Here is a 25,769-nt window from a genome sequence, read left to right on the forward strand (position 1 = left end):
TCTGGAGGTGCTTCACTAGTGGATAGTGGCACCCCTGCTCTTTTTCTTGTGTTGGTAACCACAAGGGAGTCCGGAATAGAGTGTCCTCTGATGTATAAAGGGTCAGAGGATGAAGGGCTGAAGAGCTTTTCTATTCTAGGGTTGACCCCTCTTACTAAAGCTGGGTTAGTAAGGGAAGGAGAAATTCTTCTTTTAATAGAAGCCAGGAGTGGAATAGATTGGCTAACAGGGGCTTTTTCTTTGATGACTTTTTCTACAAAGTCAATGTCTGGAAGCGTTTCCCCTGTATGAATCTCAAAATGCGCTGCTGCCTTGCGCAATAGTGCATTGAGGGAAGGTTGGTCATCTATGGGAGAGGAGTTCCCATGTGAATCCTTGAGAGGAGAAGGGAGAAAGGCCTCAGGGTCTGAATGTACTGATGGGGATTGCCAAGGCTGCACTGACGGTGACTGCCAGGGCTGCGAGGTAGCTGTATCCTCTTCAAACCCTGTAGCAGTGGTGTAAGGATCTTCTTCGAACCCCTCTTCGTCAAGTTCTACCTCTTCTTCTCCACCCAAACCCTCCTCATCTTCTTGGAGGTATTGCTCCTCCTCAGTGAGGTCAACCAGCCTAGGAATCTTGACTCTAGGGTCATCCTGTGGCCATTCTCTTTGTCTTTTGTGAGTGGGTGGGTCTTGGTTTCCTAGAAACCTTTCCATTTTCTCCATGCAAGAATGGAGTCTTTCAAGGGTCTCATGGGGTACCCCTGAACAGTCTAGAGGGGGGAAATTAGTGTTTTCGCCTTCGAATCGTTTCGAACGCTCCCACAACGTCGACGAGAGGTTCCCGTCTCCTTCTGAAAAGCCTTCAGGTAGTTCGGAAGCGTCCTTTGGAGAAAGGGGCAGTTCCTGGCTACTTTTGTGTTTTTTCGACGCGGTATTCGACGTTTGTTTCGTCGTCCGCGTACGTTTGTCCTCGGCGACAATTCTCGCTAGGCTCTCGGCCACGATTTTGTCCGTCGAGGGCTCTGGTGTCGACGTTGTGTGCGCTGCGCGTAGTACCTCGACGGTCGCTCTATGGAGCGTTGCGTCGGATGTTTTTGGGGTAGCGCCCGTGTTAGATGGAAGCCCAATCGCTGGTCGCGGCTGCGTTTGCGGGTGGGGCTTGTGACCCTTACGGTCTGCGGTAGACGCCAGAGTGCCCTGCGTCCCCTTCGGCGCTGATGGATCCTTCGTTCTCGACGAAGAAGAGCCGTGGGTAGTGTGTTTAGCCTTATGGGGTTTGTGTGCGTCCTTGTCGCCGGGGTGTTCATCCCCATAAGCAGGGCGTGAGCCGAGCCCGTCGGGGCCGGGGACGGACGACGAGGAGCGGGAGCGCTCCTTCTGGGGGTTAATGACTTCCGTAACGGACGTCGAGTTATCGCACTCCTCGTCACTTTCAGTAACAGCGGCAGCGGGTGAGGAAACTGACTTCGACATCGCGTAGTCCGCCCACCTCTTAACCCTACGTTCTTTAAGAGTCCTGGGTTTTAAGAGCTTGCAGGCTGCGCAGCTGTTTTCTATGTGATCGAGGGGTAAGCAACGATTACAGAGCTTGTGCTTATCTTTCAAAGTATATTTGCCCCTGCAGCGTGGGCAAAACTTAAATGGTGTCCTCTCCATAGCTGAGGCAATAATAGCTGGCGATAACAACCCCAAGGGAAAGAAAAGGGAGAAAGAAAGACATTCTCAAAGAGAAGAGACCAAGTTCTAACCCCCACTCTCCCTACTGTAAGTTGGCCGTCGAGGCCAGGCCACGTGTTCGGCAGCGCCGAAGGATCTCCTCCGCTCTTCCTCTCCGTCGAAAATCAGTTCGGCGGAGAAACAGCTTCACAGCTAACGTCGAGGGGGAGGGATCGTTATCAGTATATTAAGTTATGACAAAAGGACCGAGGTCCGTGGTAAGTATAGCAATGTCTCTCTAGGAGCTCCGCGAAAGGCGACCAGAAACTGGGCGGAAAAAAACAATCTGAGGGACCTCGACGCGTGAGGGATTGTGGGTACAACGCACGTCACTATAGGGATAGTGCTACAGACACGCCTTGTCGACGTCCCCTTTTCGACTACGAAAAACAAAATGCAATACTCCGCAGTGACCACTGGATGTCGGACCTATGCACAGCATGTGATTCTAAGCAGATTAACAAACATCAGAAATTTATATACAACCATTACACGATTCTTCAAAACACTTGATTTTCTCAAGTATCTAAACAGGTATGGTATCAGGCAAACGTTACTTGGATAATGGACATTTTTAGGCACATATTCACTTTACTTGGTTTCCCTATGTGAGTGTGGGGTTTCGTATGAATAAAATATTATTTGTTTCTTTTTTTAAAAAAATATAAGCAAGAACAAAATGCTACTGCCTCTTGTAGGTTTGAATTGTTATGTTATGTTAAATGTACTTATATAGCGCACCATCACCAACGGAATTGGTCCCCAGGCGCTCTGGCGGATCTGTACACAGGAAGGACGGGTATCATTAGTCTGGAGGAGGGGAGCAGGAGAGTGGGAGAAGTGATGTGCTTTTGGCAGCTTCAGCTCGGTATACACCGAGTGCTGGGCTTTGCTAGTATTGGATCGGGCGAGACCTCGAGTGCTGTAGGTGATGTTTATGTGTTGTTGATGCAGTGTGGTAAAGTGCGTGGGGATTGCTGGGAGAGAGATGGTTGTGTGGCTTTGTGTGGTTTAAGTATGCAGAAGATTGAGGGTTGGGTTAGTGGGGTCTGTGTCCTGATTCAGGTACTTTCTGATTCCGTTAGAATTGTATCCCCGTGGATTGGGGTGATGCTGGTTCCTCATGGGCTGACTTGCTTTATTGGTGCTGCACTGATCCCGCTGTATCATGTCCTCAAAATATCAAGCCACATTTTGCTGAGGGCCCTGCAGGGGCTATTGTGTCTTTGGAAAAGTTTATCACTCCCTAAGCAATTTGTCACATAATGTTTTGGGGGTATGGGGTTCATCGAACTTGAGTAAGTATAATTAGGAAAATAATACTATCAGGGATTGTGCAATCTTCTCTGAACAAATGTGTGCAGTCTTCCCAGAATGTATATGTCCAGCTTCAATGAAAATGTATGCGACTTTCAATCTATGCATTTATGTATACAGCTTTCAATCCATTTCTATTCTTTTGTCTTCAGATATAAAGATTTTGGGCAGGAGATATAATGTTCTCCAGTAGAGTGTACAACATTAAAGCAAACTTGCCCTTTCACATTACACATAGGTTTCCTAGTCCATTTCAAAACAAGTGATTGCATGGGTTTTACACTTTATGTGATTTTCTGTGAATAGAATTAGTTCTCCAAGCTACTTTCAGTTGCGCAAGTCCCTATTACTGACGAGGCTCCCACCGGCCACAATTTTAAAAAGACACTATGCCAAACAGTGTTTCAAAATTAAACTAGAGTCACTGATATGCTATGCCGACAGGATCCAAAGATTTTAAATGGTGCTTAATTTTACAGAAACAATCTGCATCTGCAGTTAAGTTTAACAAAATGTTGTCTGTTTTAAACTGTCTCTCAATACAAAAATGCATTGGGATTTAAGGAAATAACATCTCACTTGCATTACATTTCAAATAGAGAACACAGTGCCATTCTATTTAATACCGAACTGGTGCCCCGGTCAGATTAGGATCCCCCTTGGCTCCCAGCCCCTATTCCCAGGATTTACCGTGGCCAGCACTACAGGACTATCCTGGAGTTATATCAGGCGTTACTTATATGTGACTTCTCATTTGGGAGAATCAGTTGAAACCCTCTCAGTCTGAAGTTGCTTCATCAGCAAGGTCCCTTTGAGCTGTCTGTCTGGAAACCAATCCCTCATATATGGTCTGTTTATCTGTCTCTTAAAGGGCCTTTTTCTCCAGCCTGCTTGGAAACCAGTCTCCAATTGGTCGCAATTCTCCACAGCCATCTCACTCCATTTGTAGCCAGAAATATTCTGCAAAATAGTTTCCCAATCTCCTTTCCTATCTGTGTACAAGCTATTTTATAACATAAAACTTCTCTCCTTATCTTCTCTCCTTGTATCCTGGCTTGCAACATTATGTGTTACTACTGACTTCTGCAATTGTATTCGCTCTCCACTCTTGCTTCTTCACTCTTTTTGACTGCTTACTCTCTGTTCTCTCCTCCTTTACCTTCTCCCTTTTCATATCTCCTCCCCTTACTTTCTTCTATGCACTTACTCTATCAGAATTGTCCCTGGACCTAATATGATAGCAACCTTGTCTGTTTCCTCCCCCCTGTCATTACTGTTTTCCTCACTCTAGCACTATCTGAAATGTCGTCAGACCTAGTATGATAGTCGCTTGTTTTGTTCCTCCCATCCCTTTCTGCACCCCTCTCCCTCACCTTTTGCTTTTCTCCGGCTCTACCAGAAATGTCATCAGGCCTAGTACGGTAGTCGCCTGTCTGTTTCTATTTCCTTCCCACTCTCCCCCTCCCTTCCTTATCTATGTCTTAGCTCTTGCACTATCTGAAATGTCGTCAGGCCGAGTACGATAGTTAATTTCACATCCTTATTGTTCATGGCCTGTAAGAATGTCATTGTATTTTCCCTTGTTCCCTCCCTTGCCTTGAAGCGCTTTGAAACACATTGTGTATAGGCGCTATATAAATAAACTATCATATCTTGTGACTTGACCAGAGGGACTCTTAGTCAATGACTGAAAGGATGGGAGGGAATGTCCCTCCAAATTCTATGAAGAGGCATTTCTTTCATACAGTTTGGAAAGATTTCCCTTAGGGGTGCAATTTTCCCTCCATTTATGGACCCCCCCCCCAAACTTTTTGCTTTTGTTTGGCTTACCTAACCTGACTTTTTCCAGTGGAGAACAGCCTTCCACTGCACTCCTCTGGGGTTTTGCTCATTTATTATGGGGATTCTGACACGTCCTCCAGACTGTCAGTACTGGGAAACTATGTTTCCCTTAGTCTTTGACTATGTTGCCGTTTCTTGGTAACTTTTTTATCCATGTGCCAAGTACTGCGCATAGGAGTCCTGTTGTTTTATGGCCCTAGCCATCCTCTGAGGAATTTTTGGTGATTGTACAAGTGTGCGTAGGACGAACTGGTGGCAGCAGTTTACTTTTAAAGTATTTTTACTTCTTTTTAATGAACTAAAAAAACATGTTTACCGCATTTGGCTCTAGAATGTGGCCAGTGCCGAAAATGGCCGTGCCACTAAGTCTTTTGGCCATTTTCTCCCTTTACCTTCCCCCAGGTTGAGTGACCCATGTATTCCTTATTTGGGCATGCAGCCTCCTGCGAAAACCCCATTGTTCTCCTGCATGTCAAGTGTGCTAGTGCTCAGGAAGAGGGTTGGGACTGTCTGGTCCCAATCCACACTACTGGTGCCGGTATGTCTGGCATGCCTGAATGACTGGAACCACTGCTGGGCGTGATTGGGCCACAACTAGCGTGACTGCAAGAAGGCAGATCTTCCATTGGCTATACCAGATTTGAGCGCAAAGCGAATCTTGGATAGGAGATGGGGCTCTACATCCATTCCAGGTCGATCAACTGAAGTTCACACCGAACTATAGAAGGAGCCAAGCATCCTGAAACAAATGAGCAGACCTGTGGAACCACCGCAGACATGATGGAAGGTTTGGCACCCTGACCCTGCTGTTGTCCCGTCCGTCAGACCGCTGCTTTTGTACCGAAACGCAGAAGGCCTGCAAGGGCGCTTCGACCCTTTGGGACCAACTACTCTTGGCGCCTCCTGCTTACCCTCGAAAAGAGCCTCTTCGAAAGCGTTCCTGGGCCATCGAGCGAACTAACTAGCTCAAACCCGGGGCATCGCCTAGGAGCACCGCCGTACCGAGTTGAGACTCGAAACTTTGGGAATCGCTAACTTGTGGTCCTGGGCCCTCTCCAGTCATCTAGGTCCCGAGTTATGAGAGCGCGCCACGCCGCGAGTATTTGCGGTCCTTGTGTTGCCCCGCTTTGGTGACGATCGTTGTAGGAGCCTTGCATACCAGCCCCCCTTTGCCCTGAGACGTGCTCCACTGAAACGGTCTTCCTTTCTTCTTCGAGAGCTGAAAAAAAGCTACTGTCCCGCCACAGATGATCGTCCCGTACCGCAGCCCCTGAGAGCCGGAACGACGTGTAACTGCAGGGGTAAGACTGGCAATATTTGGCCCGGACTCTGTCGAGGCTCGGTAACTACTTGCATCACTTACCGGTGGCCCCCTGGCACAGCCATTGTTCTTTACACACAATAATCCCTGAAATACTCACCTTAGCTCGGCTAGACAGCGCTCCCTAGCTATTCCCGAAGTCGCTCTACCTGCAATGGTAGACCCGACTCGAATAATATGGCATTATTCTTCATCGCGTCAATCCCCTTCCTGAACTGCTACAGCTCCCTGAAGAGGACCCGCTGTCGCTTTTACATTCGACCGTGCATTGTTAACACACTGCTGTACACTTCGTAGGGCTGGACTGCACAAGTAAGGGATTGACTTAGAAGAACTGCCTAATGCGATATCTGTGTTAATTTACTGTGTGGTTGTATTCTCACAGCTTATCCGCATTAGGTGAAACGCATTTGTATTTATGGTATATAGTGTAAGGCGTGTGTGGTAGTGTAAGGCGTATGTGGTAACAGTTTATTACTATGGTTTATTTGCGTTTAGTTTTAAGACCTATAATAAATGTATTTTTGATATTCCCTTGTCCAAGAGTATTCTGTGGAGTTTTACTCTGTGTGCTCATTGTGGGCTTCCGGTCACGCTCACCCCTCCTGAGGCTTAGTCTTGACCACCTGCCAAGCTACCGTAGATTGGTCTGGTTTGTCCAGAAGGTTCCCCTGTTCCACTAAACTAGAGTGGCCTCATAAACTTCGGTCCATCAGAGTTTAGAAATCCATCTTAACACAAATGCCAGGTAACTGTGGTAGTTTAATAGACTAAAGATAATTATAATCTAGATGTCAGAAGGAACAATTCAAGACAGTGTGTTCCTGTGTGATGTATATTTCACAGAGAGAATTCATTTTCCTAGGTTTTATTTAATTTTTTCATTATGCAAATTTTAAATGGGCAATTATGCATATTTTATATGGGGCATAGGACAATTTGTATGTATAATTTGACATTTGTTCCAAGTTTTTAGGACCTTCCTTTCTAAAGTTACAAATTTGTATTTTATTATATTTTTGAGTTAAAATGCAACACATTTACTTTCTATTCAATTTGACAAGTATAAAAGCTGATTCTGGCCTGCCGGTGTCACTGGTGGCGCATTGCATTTACATTTGCTTTCATGACATTAATACATGTCCATGCTATCTTGATTGTTTTTTTACAGCAGTCCTGTGACTTCAATTAAATTGATTTTTATGAGGGGCCTTAAGTTGATGGGTGTAAGAGCTCCCTTTGTTCTTATACATTTGCTAGCATCTCGCAATGTTCAAGGGGCAAAACTAGTTTGAACACAATGAATCGGGAGATTTATTGTGCCCTCGTTCTGCCTTTGGACATTCCTGAGGTTGGGGGCTAGCTGCTCCAAGCCGACTCCAGGGACTTGCAAAGATAAATCTTACTTCATGTTAAATAGAAAGGTAGTGCAATCCGACGTGATGTAAAAAGCATGGCAAGATACAGTCGAATAATACTTCCTTTCTTTATTAAACTTCACATTATTTCAGTTAAACGAAATACATTGCAAGATAGAAGGGAACTTTGAATAAAAGGTTATTTTCTCTTAGAATTCACAAGTGCGGCTAGTGCAAACAATATTAGGAACATGGCACAGTGAGGAAATCATGGAATTGTTCATTAATGTTCCAAAGCTCCAATAAATGTTCTGGGACCGGCAGAATTCTTTGGCTTTTAAAACACACTTCAAATAGCTGGCCCATATCCTTTGGGAAGTGGCAGAAGTTCCATCTTCGATGTACATTTCTTCGCATTTCCTTAGCATCTACCCAGTCTCAGGAATTATACTAAATGGCCCTACAAATGGTTTCAGTTCGTATAACTCTCTTTTACTTCATTCAAAAATGTCTCTTGGATGCACAGACAACTATAGCCCATGTTGCAAGAACACCCTTTTCATCATGATGGCAGCGAGTAAGAGGCAGACATTTCCAACACAAACGTTCCTTTGTAATATGGCTCCCTCGCACTGTACACCGGAGCAGTCTCTATGTTATCACTTTACTTTAGGGCAATGGCACTCGGTTCAGCAACTCCCCACAAACAATTAAGTGCGTTATCTTCGGGACTTCTCAGTGCGAGTACAGAGCAATGTCCGTTCACTGGAGCACTTAAATACAAAGCACAAAGACGGGGTGAAAATGTGCACTTGCTACTAGCTAGCGATAATGGGTTCTTGGCGAGTAATAAACATTGTGCTATGTGTATGTGAAAAATTGTGAATTTTTAAGGCTTGCTAATAGCTTTCAACTTGAAATTGTTCCCCCTGGACAAAGATATGCAAAGCGTAAGGACTCAGTGCACCACTATATAGTGACGCCAGGATATGAAACAGACATTGTATAAATCTGACAAATTCTCCTTTCTAGAAACACCCAAACGTGAATACAACAGGGCACATTATATATCTATGCGATGTACTTTTTAAAGAATGTCTGCATAAGAGTGCAATAGAGTACATCGATAAAAAGATAAAAGCACTTTCAAATGTGTAACTAGTTATGAAAACACAGAAAGCACCATGGGATAATTCAATGTGGCATTTTAGGGATAACTAGTTTATACATACATTGGAGACACAGTACAGAACAATGTAATCGATGTGATACAGACTTTTGTGCACAATAAACAGACAACAGAGCATAATATAGAAGAGATGCAGTGTGCTTTGGCGCGAAACCTAGATAGGAGTCAACAATATAGAGCACACTGGGGCATTGATAGGAGTAGCACAAAACGGTGCTAAAAGGTTGTCCCAGTACATACCAGTTTCAAAATACAAGAAATACCCAAGGTTAGAAATAAACTATTTGGGATTGTATTTCTTCTCCTATATGTTGCAACTGAATTATGAATTTGGCATATTCCTTGTTTGCAGAGTGTTTACAGGAGGTTCCTGGAGCTGGCTCTTGGCACTGCAGGTAAAGGGACCATTTCTTCATCAATTTTCTTTTCACACTTTTTCCTTAAGGCACAGAAACCATCCAGATCCCGAAAAGAGCCATCTTGCTCAGTGGACTTCATTTATGGGGGGAATGTATCTTGCAAGGCGGGGTCTACCCTTACCGCGCTCGAACTGAACTGCTTGGGAAGGACCGCCGGGGCGGGGTTGTTACTTGGCTTACCGCCCTCCCTCCGGTGTCGGTCCGGCAGCATGCAAAGGGAAACAATGTCTAATGCGCGGCCTGCCGGACCGACACTGGAGGGAGGGCAGTAAGCCAAGTAACAACCCCGCCGCAACCCCCATATCCCAGACGCTTACCTGTGCAGCCAGCGAGCATGGCCTGTATGGCCAACATGGCTCCCTAGGAGAGGCGCCCACACAGGGGCGGACCAGGAGGCCCGCATGGTGGAGGAGGGGGGGAGTAGCTCCTAATGGCCCGTGACACTCTGGAGGCAGAGCCTGGAGCGAGAGAGAGCTGCAGGAGCGTCATGGCCCGGATGAACACAGGGGTGGAGAGGGAGGTCCCGGCCCTCACACTGATACAGCTGGAGAGGGGGTGGGGACGGGAGCTCCTCTTGTAGTGATAGGGCCCTCACGTAATCAGCCTATCGGGGTGGGGGTGGCAGGGACTGTCTCTGATTGGTTTAGGCCCAAGCCTAGCACCAGGGCTAAAAGGAGTAACGCAGATTCTCCTGTGTTGCTGATTTGCAGTAGCGGGCCGCCGAGCCTTTCAGCAGGTGATTCAAATGCAGGGTTCCCTCCAGACAGTCTCACGGGATAAACAACAAGAGACAATCCTTCGCCTGACTGATGTGGTGGCGAGTTCCCATAATCAACCGCTGGTTCCCTCCGCCATCCTACAAAAATTCAAAGACGGAGAAGACCCGGCGTTCTTCTTTACCGCTTTGAGAGGATAGCCAGGAACGCCCAATGGCCAGTGGACCGATGGGGACAGTATGTGGCTCCCCTATTATCAGGGATAATGCAAGGGGCATACCAGGCAGTAAACCACAACGGCAACACGCCCGATGCAGAGATAAAGAAGGCCGTTTTGGATAGACTCAGTCTAGATCATGGGTGCACAACATACGGCCCGCGGGCCAGTTGCGGCCCGCCATGCTCTTTTGTCCGGCCCGCGAGGCACAAAGACTTTCCTAATGGAGGGCGGCCCGCGGCCGCCCTCCATTGGGAAAGTCTTTGTTGTCTTCCGGGCCGGACAAAACACTGGCCGTCATTGGCTCAGCACACATGCACCACGTTGCTCCTACGAGCCACGTAGTGTGTGTGTGCTGACCCAATGGAGGGCCAGCACTACGGCTGGCGTGGTCCATAAGGCTTGATGCCGGAAGGCATTTCAGCCTTGGACCACGCCAGCCGTAGTACGATTCCAGCGTTCCTGCTTACCTGCCGCTTACCTGCCTTCCAGCACGTCTCCGGTAAGTGGTCTGTTTGCGTTTGTGTGTCGGGTCTGTTTTACTTTATGTTTGTGTGTGTATGTTGGGATGGGGGGTGTCGGATGTGTATGAATGTTGGAATTTGAATGTATTTTGTGTGTGTGCTGAGATGCGGGGGTGGGTGTCGGATGTGTATGAATGTTGGAATTTGAATGCATTTTATGTGTATGTTGAGATGCGGGGGTGGGGGGGTGTCGGATGTGTATGAATGTTGGAATTTGAATGCATTTTATGTGTATGTTGAGATGCGGGGGTGGGGGGGTGTCGGATGTGTATGAATGTTGGAATTTGAATGTATTTTGTGTGTGTGTTGAGATGCGGGGGTGGGTGTCGGATGTGTATGAATGTTGGAATTTGAATGCATTTTATGTGTATGTTGAGATGCGGGAGTGGGGGGGTGTCGGATGTGTATGAATGTTGGAATTTGAATGTATTTTGTGTGTGTGTTGAGATGCGGGGGTGGGGGGGTGTCGGATGTGTATGAATGTTGGAATTTGAATGCATTTTATGTGTATGTTGAGATGCGGGGGTGGGTGTCGGATGTGTATGAATGTTGGAATTTGAATGCATTTTATGTGTATGTTGAGATGCGGGGGTGGGGGGGTGTCGGATGTGTATGAATGTTGGAATTTGAATGCATTTTATGTGTATGTTGAGATGCGGGGGTGGGGGGGTGTCGGATGTGTATGAATGTTGGAATTTGAATGTATTTTGTGTGTGTGTTGAGATGCGGGGGTGGGTGTCGGATGTGTATGAATGTTGGAATTTGAATGCATTTTATGTGTATGTTGAGATGCGGGGGTGGGGGGTGTCGGATGTGTATGAATGTTGGAATTTGAATGTATTTTGTGTGTGTGTTGAGATGCGGGGGTGGGTGTCGGATGTGTATGAATGTTGGAATTTGAATGTATTTTGTGTGTGTGTTGAGATCCGGGGGTGGGTGTCGGATGTGTATGAATGTTGGAATTTGAATGCATCTTATGTGTATGTTGAGATGCGGGGGTGGGGGGTGTGTCTGATGTGTGTGAATGTTTGTATTTGAATGTATTTTGTGTGTATGTTGAGATGCGGGGGTGGGGGTGGGTGTCGGATGTGTATGAATGTTTTGATTTGAATGTTTTTTGTGTGCTGAGTTGGGGGGGTGGGGGTTCGGGTCTGTATGGGTGCATGTTTGTGTATGTGCTGAGTTGGGGTTGGGGGGGTTCGGGTCTGTGTGTGTGCTGATTTGGGGGGTGGGGGTTCAGGTCTGTATGGGTGCATGTGTGTGTGCTGAGTTGGGGGGTGGGGGGTTCGGGTCTGTATGGGTGCATGTGTGTGTGCTGAGTTGGGGGGTGGGGGTTCGGGTCTGTAAGGGTACATGTGTGTGCGCTGTGTTGGGGGGTGGGGGGTTCGGGTCTGTAAGGGTGCATGTGTGTGTGCTGAGTTGGGGGGTGGGGGGGTTCGGGTCTGTATGGGTGCATGTGTGTGTGCTGAGTTGGGGGGTGGGGGGTTCGGGTCTGTATGGGTGCATGTGTGTGTGCTGAGTTGGGGGGTGGGGGTTCGGGTCTGTAAGGGTACATGTGTGTGCGCTGTGTTGGGGGGTGGGGGGTTCGGGTCTGTAAGGGTGCATGTGTGTGTGCTGAGTTGGGGAGTGGGGGGTTCGGGTCTGTATGGGTGCATGTGTGTGTGCTGAGTTGGGGGGTGGGGGGTTCGGGTCTGTATGGGTGCATGTGTGTGTGCTGAGTTGGGGGGTGGGGGGTTCGGGTCTGTATGGGTGCATGTGTGTGTGCTGAGTTGGGGGGTGGGGGTTCGGGTCTGTAAGGGTGCATGTGTGTGTGCTGAGTTGGGGGGTGGGGGGTTCGGGTCTGTAAGGGTGCATGTGTGTGTGCTGAGTTGGGGGGTGGGGGGTTCGGGTCTGTATGGGTGCATGCTTGAGAATGTGTGTGCTGCGTTGGGGGCGGGGGGTTCGGGTCTGTATGGGTTCATGCTTGAGAATGTGTGTGCTGCGTTGGGGGCGGGGGTTCGGGTCTGTATGGGTGCATGCTTGAGAGTGTGTTTGGGGTATAGTGTTTGGTTGGGGGTGAGGGGCCATGGGGCATAGTGTTTGGTTGCGGGTGAGGGACAGGGGGCATAGTGTTTGGTTGGGGGTGGGGGCCATGGGGCATAGTGTTTGGTTGGGGTGGGGGCCATGGGGCATAGTGTTTGGTTGGGGGTGAGGGGCCCATGGGGCATAGTGTTTGGTTTGGGTGAGGGGGCCATGGGGCATAGTGTTTGGTTGGGGGTGAGGGATAGGGGGCATAGTGTTTGGTTGGGGGGTGAGGGACAGGGGGCATAGTGTTTGGTTGGGGGTGAGGGACAGGGGGCATAGTGTTTGCTTGGTGGGTGAAGGACAGGGGGCATAGTGTTTGCTTGGTGGGTGAGGGACAGGGGGCATAGTGTTTGCTTGGTGGGTGAGGGACAGGGGGCATAGTGTTTGCTTGGTGGGTGAGGGACAGGGGGCATAGTGTTAAGTTGGGGGTGGGAGCCATGGGGCATAGTGTTTGGTTGGGGGTGAGGGGGCCATGGGGCATAGTGTTTGGTTGGGGGTGAGGGACAGGGGGCATAGTGTTTGGTTGGGGGTGGGGGCCATGGGGCATAGTGTTTGGTTGGGGGCCATGGGGCATAGTGTTTGGTTGGGGGTGAGGGGCCCATGGGGCATAGTGTTTGGTTGGGGGTGAGGGGCCCATGGGGCATAGTGTTTGGTTGGGGGTTAGGGGGGTGAGGGGGCCATGGGGCATAGTGTTTGGTTGGGGGTGAGGGACAGGGGGCATAGTGTTTGCTTGGGGGGTGAGGGGCAGGGGGCATAGTGTTTGGTTGGGGGTGGGGGCCATGGGGCATAGTGTTTGGTTGGGGGTGAGGGGGCCCAAGGGGCATAGTGTTTGGTTGGGGGTGAGGGGGCCCATGGGGCATAGTGTTTGGTTGGGGATGGGAGCCATGGGGCATAGTGTTTGGTTGGGGGTGAGGGGACCATGGGGCATAGTGTTTGGTTGGGGATGGGAGCCATGGGGCATAGTGTTGCACTCCAAGAGTGAACTCAATAATAAAGCTAAAACAGGCACAGTTAGGAGATGTACATCCTTTGCTTTTTTGAGGAAACCTGACTCAACGAAGGCCATACTCCTCTTGGGTAACCCAAACAGCAAACTATAGCAGTCCAAAATAACGGAATGTCCAATCAAGGGTCAATAAAATATATATAATTTAATTAAACAGACGATATACAATAACTAAATCGAAATAAATGATAGCAATGGAAAATGTGTAGTACAAAATGTAAGTTTGAAATGCAATAAAAATCGTTACCCCTCAAAAACATCTTTTTCCATGTGTTTAATACAAATTGGGGGTTGAAAAAGCCTCCTGACATGTCCCGCCTACCGCCCCGCCCACTTTTACTTTTCGGCCCACTATAGCCCTCATGTAAGGTACTTTCGGCCCTCTGTCAAAATCAGTTGTGCACCCCTGGTCTAGATGAAGAGGTCTATTGCATGCAACTTGGGGACACAAAACTAAAACCTGGAGAAAGTCCACAGCAGCTATTCCACAGAGTTAAGGACCTCGTGGAAAAATGGCTTCAGCCTCCTAACCCAGCCATCCAAAACATACTGGATAAAGTCACTTTGGAACAATTCATAGAGGCCCTTCCCCCACCCATGCAGAGGTGGGTTTGTCAACATCACCGGCCCGCACTGGCAGAAGCTGTTGACATTGCATCTGCCTACCAGAAGGCTGGGGTTAACAGGCTGTTCGTAACGAGCTCCTCCATCCGGAACCTGTTGCCCCTCAACAAACCCCTCCCGACCAAGGGACCTCGAGCCATATTGCCTAGATGGAGACCATCTGAGGAACGTACTCCTGGGCCTGAAGAAGGGCAGGACCAGGAGGGAGAACCCCCACTTTGGCAACTGGGTTCCACCAGCCTCAATGCTATGATTGCGGCGAATGGGGCCACATCGCCCGTTTTTTCCCCAAAAGAAGGGGAACAGAGACCATGGAGATTGGGCATATCAAAGCGGACCCCTGGCCTCAGTTCTCAGGGTCATATACCATGGACATCCGGGTGGATGGGATCCCAGCTCGAGCCTTACTGGACAGCGGAAGCAGACAGACCACCATTTCACCAACTGTAAGGGACTCACCATACTTACCTGATATACGTGTGCCTATTGGTTGTACACATGGGGATGTGAAAACATATCCTATGAAAAACATACAGGTGGAAATAGGCCCTGACATTTCTAGATTATGAGCTGCCGTGCTACCCTCCTTGCCCGCCCCAATCGTTATTGGGACGGACCTACCCCTCTTTCACCAAACAATGAAAGCCCTAGACCCAAATTGGCGACCGAAGCCCCATTTTCCCAAGACCTTGTAGAAGTAGGTACAAAGGGCCCAAGGAAAACCGAGAGTGAGAGAAGGGAGAACCGGCTGGCACGCTGCAGTACCATGTATGCCACCCAACGAATAGAAATGAACCCCTGAGGATCACGAAGACTGCATTCAGGGAGAAACCTTGGCCAACCCCACCCTTAAAGTAGCCAGAGAACGGGCTCTACAGGAAACAGACCCCGCCCTAAATAAGGGACCTGGATTTATATCCCAAGACGGCTTTCTATATAGAGCCTATAAGGCGGAAGACGGGACCCAGAAGGAACAATTACTTCTACCCAAGACCCACCGAATGGTCATCCTGCAATTAGCCCACATCACCCCTGTGGAGGTCATATGGCCTCTCTGAAAACCCAACAGAACATACTGAAAAGATTCTATTGGCCAGGAATCTATGGGGTTGTTGCCAATTTCTGCAAGGAGTGTACCTCCTGTCAGTTGACAAGCGGGGAGAAACCAGCCAAGGCCCCCCTACAACACATGCCTTTGATCACTATACCTTTCCAATGCATTGGTATGGATCTAGTAGGACCACTAGAGCAGGCCCGCAGAGGATACAAATACCTGCTGGTCATCGTGGACTACGCGACCCGATATGCGGAAGCATTCCCATTAAAGGAGACATCAGCGAGGCAGGTTTGTGACCAACTCATTCAATTTCTCTCACGGGTAGGAATACCTACAGAGGTCCTCACTGATCAAGGGACTAATTTTATGTCTACTGTCATGCGCCAGGTCTGTGAACGGTTACAAATAAAACAACTACCCACCTCAGTCTATCATCCTCAAACAGATGGGCTGTTGGAGCGGTACAACAAGACCCTTAAGAAAATGTTAAGAAGGGTCACAGGACCAGCGGGGAAGGACTGGGATCGAGTACTACCGCTAGTCCTCATGGTACCGAGAGACACACCTCAATCCTCAAATGGATTTTCTCCCTTCAAAATGCTCTTTGGGAGGCAACCCCGAACAACTCTGGATTTAGTAAAGGAAGACTGGGAAAACATTCAGGAAACCTCGTTGACGGAATACACTGAAGATCTAAAAGTACACCCAACAGCCCTGCGGGCTATGGCAGAAGCCAATCTAGGGCAAGCTCAAGCCAACCAAGAGCGAGCATATAACAAAGGAAGCAGCATGAGGACCTTCCAACCGGGGAACAAGTGCTAGTCTTGTTACCCACAAGCACCAACAAGCTACTAGCTCAGTGGAGAGGCCCCTATGTAGTAAAGGAGGCCCTGGCACCAGTTAACTATAAGATACATCAGCCTGACCGAACCCCCTCTGCCAAGGTCTACCACATTAATCTCCTGAAGAAATGGACAGAACCAACACCCATGGCGGTAATGATGCCCATTGGGATAGAAGGAAAGGAACCCCAGTTCAATGAACCACCCAGCCTCCTGGGGTGTGTACAATGAGGAGAACCCCTAACTAACGCAATGAAGGGGGAAATATTAGAAACCCTTTCTGAACACAAGCGGCCCTTCTCTTCCCTACCAGGAAGAACCCGTTTAATGGAACACTACATCGAAACCACACCGGGTCAGACGGTACGACTTCGACCATATAGGATCCCTGAAGCCAAGTCATCAGGGAAGAAATAGCTGAAATGATACGTCTAGACATCATCGAACCCTCCACTAGCACCTGGTGCTCCCCCATAGTCCTGGTGCCAAAACCGGACGGGTCCGTCCGGTTTTGCATGGATTACAGGCAGCTGAAATCCATCTCGCAATACGAGGCATACCCCATGCCTAGGATGGATGAACTTTTCGAAAGACTAGGATCAGCCCGGTACCGCAGCACGCTGGACCTCACGAAGGGGTACTGGCAGATCCCCTTGAGACTATCAGATAAGGAGAAAACAGCCTTTGCTACACTATAGGGGTTGTTCCACTACAAGGTACTACCTTTTGGGTTAGAGTGGGTCCCGGCCACGTTCCAGCGGCTGATGGAGGTGCTTCTCCAAACACATGAGAGCTACGCAGCCGCATATCTGGGCGACATTGTGATATATAGTGCTTCATGGGAGGAGCACAAAGCTCATTTGGAGAAGGTAGTCGGAACCTTAAGTCGCTCCGGCCTTCACATCAACCCAAAACAAATTCTGTACTCAGAGCCCAGGAGACCAGGTACTTGGGTCATTTGGTAGGAGGTGGAAATATACGTCCTCAAGTCTCCAAGCTAGAAGCAATACAGAACATCCCGATGCCGTCCACAAGGAAACAGATAAGAGCCTTCTTAGGCTTCATTGGTTATTACTGATGCTTAATCCCCGAATTCTCAACATTAGCGGCCACTTTGACAGACGCCTTAAGAACCGGAGGATCGGCCAACTTGTCCACCAACATTGCGGCCTTACGGGCCATCAAAAAACTCAAGCAATGCATCACCTCATACCCAGTACTTCAATGCCCGGACTTCCACAGGCATTTCTTTCTACAGACAGACGCTTCTGGCCAAGGGCTGGGTGCGGTTCTCTCACGGGAATACGATGGGGTTCTCTGCCCGATTTGCTTCATAAGTCGTAAACTCCTGACACACAAGGTAATGTACTCAATGATTGAGAAGGAGAGTGCCTGGATATTAAGTGGGCAGTGGATTCTCTACATTATTATGTACTGGGGAGGCGGTTCACGTTGTATACTGATCACGCCCCCCTGCAGTGGCTGGCTAAACACAAGGACACCAACCAGCGAGTACTGCATTAGTTTTTGTCCTTACAACCCTTCGACTTTCTTACCTTGCACCGTCAAGCTGGGTTTCAATTGGTGGCTGACTACCTGTCTAGGTGCTCGACCCTGCCCGATCAGCCTGGGTCCGTGGTGGGGGTATGTGAGGGAGATGTGGATGGTGCGGACGCTGGCATTGTGGCTGATAGGATTGTGGAGGATTGTGGAGGGCGCAAGTGCATGGGAAGCGCCGCCGACTCTGAAGCTGAGTTCGGCAACAGCAGCGACTCTGAAGCCGAGTTCGGCAACGGCAGGGCGGGGTCTACCCTTAACGCGCTCAGACCTAACTGCTTGGGAAGGACCGCCCTCCTACTCCGGTGTGGTCCGGCAGCATGCAAAGGGAAACAATGTCCCAAGGACCGACAGCGGAGGGAGGACAGTAAGCCAAGTAACAACCCTGACGCAACTTCCATATCCCGGACACTTACATGTGCAGCCGCCGAGCACAGACTCCATGGCCACCACGGCTCCCTTGGAGAGGCACCCACACAGGGGGTGGACCCGGAGACCCGCATGGTGGAGGAAGGGGGGGGCTCCTAACAGCCCGTGACACTCCGGAGGTGGAGCCTGGAGCGAGACAAAGCTGCAGGAGCCTCATGGCCTGGATGAACACAGGAGTGGAGAGGGAGGTCCCGGCCCTCACACTGATACAGCTGGAGAGGGGGTGGGGACGGCCGCTCCTCTTGTAATGAAAGGGCCCTCACGTAATCAGCCTATCAGGGGGGGGTGGCAGGAACCGTCTCTGATTGATTTAGGCTCAAGCCTAGCACCGGGGATAAAAGGAGTAACGCATATTTTCCTGTGTTGCTGATTTGCAGAAGGCTGGAGTGGAGAGAGGTTGGTTGGCCTACCCGGGCTCGAGTGAGTAGGAGGAGACTCAAGAGGAACAGCCTGACTCCAGACTTTGAGCGCAGTGAAGTAACTGCCTCCAAGTACTATTATTGTTTGTTTATGGACACAGAAGGACTTCGTGAACATTAAAAAAATATAGTATTGTTTAAGCATCAATACAGCCTCCTGTGCTGATTCCTACAGAGTGACACAGTTGTAGGCTGGGCACTGGATGAATGAGGTGTTTGATGGATGTCTCTCATCAATATATGTGCTTAAAGGCTTGTTGATGTACTTACTACTACCTAAGAATTAAGCTTGTGTATATTAAGTCAGAGTCACATTATGGTGAAAAAAGGGGCAAGGGCAGCAAGGAGCATGACTTATTTAAAGCACAAAGTTAAACATCTGGTTTGAGGCAGCACAGAGGATGAATCAGGAATATACTGGCTTTCTTTCGAAAGGGGAGAACTGAATTTGCTGAAACGCCTACATAAAAGGGCGGATGCTCATAAAGGTGAGACTGGTGTTGATGGAAGGCAAGATGGAAATTTCATTTGCAGGAATGGGTAAGAGGGTTTTGACTGTAGATAAAAAGAAGAGCAACAACCCTAGAAGCCAGTGTACAAAACACATCTACCACTCAGGATACCTTCATTTAGTTTTATAACTGCCGGAAACCTATGCACTACATAAGTAAAATAAGGTGGAAATCTTGAGAATAACCTGAGTTTAAAATGTGATTTTAGACCTAGATGTGTGTGATTTTTGTGTGCTTTTGTGTATTATGACTTTCACCCCCGCTGTGGGGACAGACATGGCCTTTAATGGCCCCCAGCCTGAGGCTAGGTAGGCCATAGTGAAACCGAGCCTAGGTAGGCCCTGGGACTTATAAGGGGTGCAAATGTTTTTTTGTTTTTTTCTAGGGAGATTCTCCCAAGAATCAAAAAATAAAAATAAACAAAGAGGATAGACGATGCCATACGGAAAAAGGACTATGTCCCTTTTCCATGCCCGGCCTGGGAGAACGAGCCGTGTCGTACAAGAGCGCAACGCTCGAGTCCAGCAGGTAAGTGAGGAGGCAGGGTGGGTAAAGGGTTTGGTTTGATTTGGTGGGCGTTGCTTCCCCACATTCTGAAAAAGGAAAAGAAAAAAAAAAGATGATGGCGCCACCGGGCAATGGCCTCGGGTGGCTGGAACAGCAGGCAGTAAATGTATATTCACGCCCACCCACTATTCCAGCCACCTGATTGGCTAACCGCCCTTCCCGGGTGCGAAAAAAAGATTAGTGACTGGCCATTCGGATTTAGGGGATTGTGCCGAATCAAGGGAATTTGTCCTTTATCCCCAAATAGGAGCCCCCCCCATGTGAGGTTAGGGAGGTGAGCCTGCTCCACAATACCCTTCCCAGGGGTCGAGGCAAGTGGGACCTCACCGGGAGAATCTCCCCCTGTAGGGACAATCACTCCCGTTCCTCTAAGGAACTCCCACATTAATTTATGGCCTACTTGAACATATCAGACATGGTGTATATGGGTGTATATGAACACTTTCACATACACATACATCAAAGCAAGCCGCTTCAACGTTGTATTCTGCAATGTTGAAGCGGCTTACTTTGGTTTATACGAATGTGTTCATATACACCCATGTTCTCAGCAGCATTTTTGTAAAATAATGAATATATCGTTATTTTACAAAAATGCTGCTGAGATTTCAGGATTGCGCCCGTTATGACAAACAGGCGCAATCCTGAAGGTGCACTGTTGTGCACTACGAGGATGCCCAGGCCCACTTGAAAATACTGGTGGAGCCTGGGCGTACTGATTTGGCACAGTGAATCCTGCTTTTTAGCACGCTCACTGCGCCAAGTTCAGAATCGGGCCCTGAGGGCGTTCTAATAGCTTTATAGACCTGCAGCGAGGGCCGTCCCGGGCGTTATGGTCCCTCATACCTCGTTAAACCCTCATTAACTCAGTCTTCAGGGCTCATAACGGCCGGTACGGCCCTCACTGCAGGTCTATAAAGCTATGATATATTGTCAGTCTAGAAAAACTAAGCACCCCTTGAGCGGAAGGCAATGCATGATAATTGGTTGGCCGAAGACCAACCGCCTCATTTAAAGTGTTAAGAATATATGCTCATTAGTTATTACGTAGCTATTAGCTCAACTAGAGTGCGGCCATTTTAAGATGACCAGAAACACCATTTTGTTTTCTCTCTGCTCTCTCTAACGTTGCCACTTTGCCTCATGTAAAACTGCGTTGCTGTAGATATTATTTCGCTTCAATGGTCCAAGGCTAAAAGACATGTTGAAACATTACACTGGAGAGCCAGACAGAAATGCCCGGTTGCCTCCCTCACATGTCCTTGAAGGCAGGGAGCAAGGCATTTTAATCAGTACATGGATGCCAGCGAGTCTCCTAAAAAGAATAGCAATGTACAAAACGAATATTAAAAGGTTTGAATTATGTTCTTCTTTACGGCCCCCCTTTTCTGTGAGCACTGTGAGGCCCAGAGAGCAAGCTGACCTCTAGAGCATGAATCGAAACCAGGAGATAGTGAGGCCTGGAATGTGCCAGTCCCCTACGCGCAGCTTGCCCATGAAAACAGAAGCGCTGTGTTCTCTCAAAGAATAGTGTCTGTAAATTTGAGATGCAAACTGTTACTGAATATGGGGTCTAGGGTGTCATATTCGTCACCATGGTCAATCATCGCCTCCAATTCAAAGGGAATGAATTAGGGGCGGCATCGAATGTGTCATTACTGATTGTAAAATGCTCATTTTGTATATATGTAACTGATGTACAATTTTCTTTCTCTTGCGTCCCCCGAGGTCTGTTAGACACACTTCGCGGGGTGTGGGACCATTTGGCCAACTGGGACTATTTGTTTTGCAATAAACCCTAGATTTTGGGAATACAACCTCGTGTCTGGCATATCAGTTTGTGTGTGGTGATTGTGTCTTGTTTCCACATCCGAGGGTCCCTCAGGGGCCCCTTCAATATGTACTGTATACAAAGTTAGTGCGTGAAATGCAAAATGTACATACTAGCTCCTGCCTAAAGGGTGAAGTCTGATACCCAGGAGCTGCTTTTTGCTCCTGGTCAAACAAATGCTAATTTCGACCCCTGACGATCCATAGAGATAGTAGGGACAGCTAACCGTTATATTAATTATTTAATAAATAAAGTGAAATGTCCTCAAAGAGTCAGATTTGTCTTCTGTTCCGCCACAGGATCCTACCAGACAGATGGGGATACAAAAGCCTTAACTGCGTCTAGTAACTATTTGTTTAATTTGAACTTTGGTCAAAGTAAGGGTGGAGGACCATAGGTCATGCATGCTCATACCTGGTAAACATTGTAAAACATGATTGCACCACAGAATTTTACTGCCAACCTTTTGGACCATATCATGCTCAATTATAATATTAGATAATAACGCCTTGGTGTTTGATTGAGTGGACAGCCATAGCTTATTCAGTGGTGCACTCTCCCTGGTCTGAGATATAGGGCAAATACCAATTTCAATGTACAATTAACAGCCAGGTAACCATCCAGGAAGACCCAACATCTTAAGACAGAATTGGTTTTCTACTATTTGTATCGTCCGTGCTTCCTCAAAGCTACGGACAGCCATAGCTTATTAAGTGGTGCACTCTCCCTGGTCTGAGATATAGGGCAAATACCAATTTCAATGTACAATTAACAGCCAGGTAACCATCCAGGAAGACCCAACATCTTAAGACAGAATTGGTTTTCTACTATTTGTATCGTCCGTGCTTCCTCAAAGCTACACACCTCGGCGCCAAACGTAACGGACCAATTCCTCTGGCCCAATCTGTACAAATACCTAATGTGATCGGCACCGACAGTCGTCTGTAAAACAAAGCCAAATGTATTAATGGCCCTAATACTTTGTGTCATCTGTGTGGCTGTATTGGAGAGATGCTCAAAGACGCTCAGGTTTTTTTCGCAAAACGTGTCCCCTGAATAAGAAAGGAGTGATTTTCTGGGATCCTTTCACCAGGGCCGGTGTAATAAATAAAATTCCTATTTGTACTTTTTTTTTGTAAGAAACTAACTACCACTGATTTGGCTGTTAAGATAAAGTTAACATCAAATTCACATACCTATTGATACGTTTTTCGTAATGAGCAAAGTGTCCTAGAGATGAGGGCTACATCATCAGCAGCCAGTGCAGGAATACTCCTAGAGCCTAAACGTGGAACATCCACATTCCCATCCAAAAATGAAACTTCCAGGTATATGGGGTATAGGGAAAAGAGCAGGGGAGACTAAATAAATACACTCCTTCCATACACCTCTTTAAACCTTTAACTATTCTGCGGATCTCCCTACACTCCCTGCTGCCCTATTATCTCTGTGTAGTTCGATCAAGAATCTGACCATATTTTCACATGTTCCCAATTTTCATGCACCATCCACAGCATAGACCAAAAGGTGCACAACATACCACCCCCCGGCCATATGCGTCCCTTCACACCATGATTTATGGCCCTCCAGGGCAAAGGGGTTCAGGAATAAGGGGCAGCCCTTTTCCGGTCATTTCCTCTGTAAACCTTAGCGAGCAAACAGCACCGCCGAAATAAGAGACCGACACCTTCCTTCTAGTTTATTTGTATACATCTAAATCAAGAGAACAAAATCACTGAACCAAGTGTGGGTATTGCTTAATTTGTACCATGAAAAAGAAATGAGGCCTTACATTTTGGACAAAAAGTGAATGGGAAAGTAAACGTGCTTAAAATCTTCTAAAGCAGACAATACTTAAGTTTTAAAGGGACAGCATCTAAAACTAAACAAAGTATTTTTTTCCCGAGATGATTGTATTTTATTTGTTATATTATAGTTATGCTACAGCCTGACAGCTAACATGAAACATGGTATTGGATAATTGTTTTCTTTCAAAAGCCAACCAAAATAAAACTCACAATTGGGCAAGCAGTACACGGCTTCGGGGTTATTTTGCAGCATCCTTGCTTTGTTAAGCACAAGCCTCAAGACCTCTAACAAACATTAATGGTTCATTATGTTCCATTAACATATTATAGGATTTTCTCCTAATAATAAAGTCAATCACTCCGGCCACCACAGAAGGCTTGCAAATTATACCTGTCCTTCCAGCAAAGCCAGTTGTGCACCCCTGGACCTATTCATACTATCAAAGCCTTCTTAAATTAAAATCATACAAAAAGTCCTTTGTGCAGAAACCATCCGCCTACCATGAAAACCATACTACTGTGTTACAAACGTGTTTTTTTTTTTTTAATCACTTTTGCCCCATCGCTCTAAAGGCAACCGAAACCGACATACAAAAAGCACTGGCAGAGAGAATCATTGTGGCTTTTTCTTAGGCGTAGGAATGAATTTGCCAGACACTGTCAAAATGGTAATACCGGACCAAATGATATCAAAAGCTGGAAAATGGTACGAGTGCCTGGGTATACGTCAGTGTATGGCAAATGCCTATTTGCAGGACTTGGTTGCAAGGAACAGATGCAAGGACACACATATTGCTTACAATTAAAATAACTTGAGGAACACTGGGTAAAGCCATTTTTATCACACCAGGCCCCCATTTAGAGCTGCAATTAAGCCATTCACTCTCTTAAGATCAGGTTCTTTAATAACCACATATTGCGTGACTGTTGAATTTATTTACAAGTTAGGCACAGAAACAATCGCTGTCAACCAGTGGCTTCACTAAGGTGGGGCTGCGGGGACGTGCCCTCCCTCTGAAATCCTAGGCCCTCCTTGCACCTCCCCCACCTAAGGCGAACAGTGACCATGTTCTCTGTTCTTGGTGTTATTTACGACACTCACTAAGGCAAATGTCTGCATATCACACGGCAAATACTCTCCATTTGTCTCAAAGCTAGCAGTGATCTTGGTATGCATTCTGGCATCAGTATGAACACGAGCACGAGCCACTTCTCAGGTGTTCCTGCCCAGCTTCTGCACAGAGACCTCCATAGTGTGCAGAGCAGCTTGCAGTCCCTCCCATCAGAACATAGTGCACAAAACTGCTAATGACGGGCCATTAGTCACTGAATGGTCACTGAATGGTTTCGTGCCTGCATTCTGAGGGGAGTTGGTGCACACAAAAGCCTCTCTGCTGAAGTGCTTGCGACGTCACACATTACCTTTCATAGGCGCCCCCCCCCCTACTTTTGTCTTTGGCCCCCTCTGTGCCCCTCATAAATTTGATTCCCTATCAATCTAATTTTAGTCACTCTCAGAAAACTGATTAGTGAAAACACTTACAGGCCTAAACAAAAAAGTGTTTGGTGTTACTGCGTGAAAGACTTAGCTCAAAGACCTACTAGGAAAGTGTGTTTTGAGTAGGGAGGGGCAACTAGCAGGTGGTAACGGCCGTGTGGTGGGTAAATATACAGACGCCTACAGACGGTGTGTTCACCCCCAAGACCCATTTTCTGTACTCCAATACAATCTTTCATATTATAAGTGGCTCTATTAACGTGCCACGTAATAGTGAAAACTAAAAATCGACCACAGTGGTCTTTATTTTTGTAGTGCGTCACAACGGAATCCATTAAAAACCTTCAACAGGAGGCGAATGATTTGTATATTCTGGCTATGTGTAAAGCATGTTAAGTTACAGCTCCCTGTGTGTCGTTATTCGATGTAAACACGATAAAACAAACACTTACATGTCTAACAAATGATCGACGCCGCGACCATTCATGTCAAAGTTGTTTTAAACATCCACAGCCAGCAGCTGATGGTGAACGAACCTTCCTCAAATTGGATTTGTTTTTGTCAAACTTTTACTGATATGTTGTCCAGACCCATAAATATGTTTTTTTGTTATTTAAAAAACATAATGTGGAGTCGGCACCAGGGAACCAACCAGCTAGCGTGCACCAATGCTGCATCAAACATGAAATGACAACAACAAGGCACTGTTACCGAGAGAGGCGGTGCTTGTAAAAACCGTCTTTGCCAAAACTGGATTGTGGGAATTGTCGTTTTATTATGCGCGGATATAGAAAGGGGACGAGCAGGAACACCATGATCAGTGGCAGACACGTGGTCAAGAAACCCCACCCACTCGAACATGATTGGCCATACATTGATTGGCAGAGTGGGTAATCACTCCAGAGTGTGGGTGGAGCTACATGCAAACCCAAATATCTTGTTGGGTTATTTG

General features: G+C 47.5%; 1 protein-coding gene across 3 annotated transcripts in view; it reads right to left on the reverse strand.

Moving 5' to 3' along the window:
• The window catches only part of AMN1 (antagonist of mitotic exit network 1 homolog), a 1,280,950-nt gene extending 1,255,415 nt beyond the window's left edge, over positions 1 to 25,535 (reverse strand). The window contains exon 1 of one of the 3 annotated variants that reach the window (XM_069628559.1): positions 25,270 to 25,533. Coding sequence is in view for 2 of the 3 variants with exons in the window: in XM_069628557.1 (XP_069484658.1) it covers positions 25,270 to 25,304 (35 nt within the window). In the remaining variant the exon portion in view is untranslated. Of the gene's footprint in view, positions 1 to 25,269 lie in introns of all 3 variants that reach the window. The other 2 variants (XM_069628557.1, XM_069628558.1) reach the window with 2 other exon arrangements.
• Positions 25,536 to 25,769: the final 234 nt, after the last annotated feature.

The sequence above is a fragment of the Ambystoma mexicanum genome, chromosome 12 (genome assembly GCF_040938575.1).
Source record: "Ambystoma mexicanum isolate Mex_15411 chromosome 12, UKY_AmexF1_1, whole genome shotgun sequence".
Taxonomy (NCBI): domain Eukaryota; kingdom Metazoa; phylum Chordata; class Amphibia; order Caudata; family Ambystomatidae; genus Ambystoma; species Ambystoma mexicanum.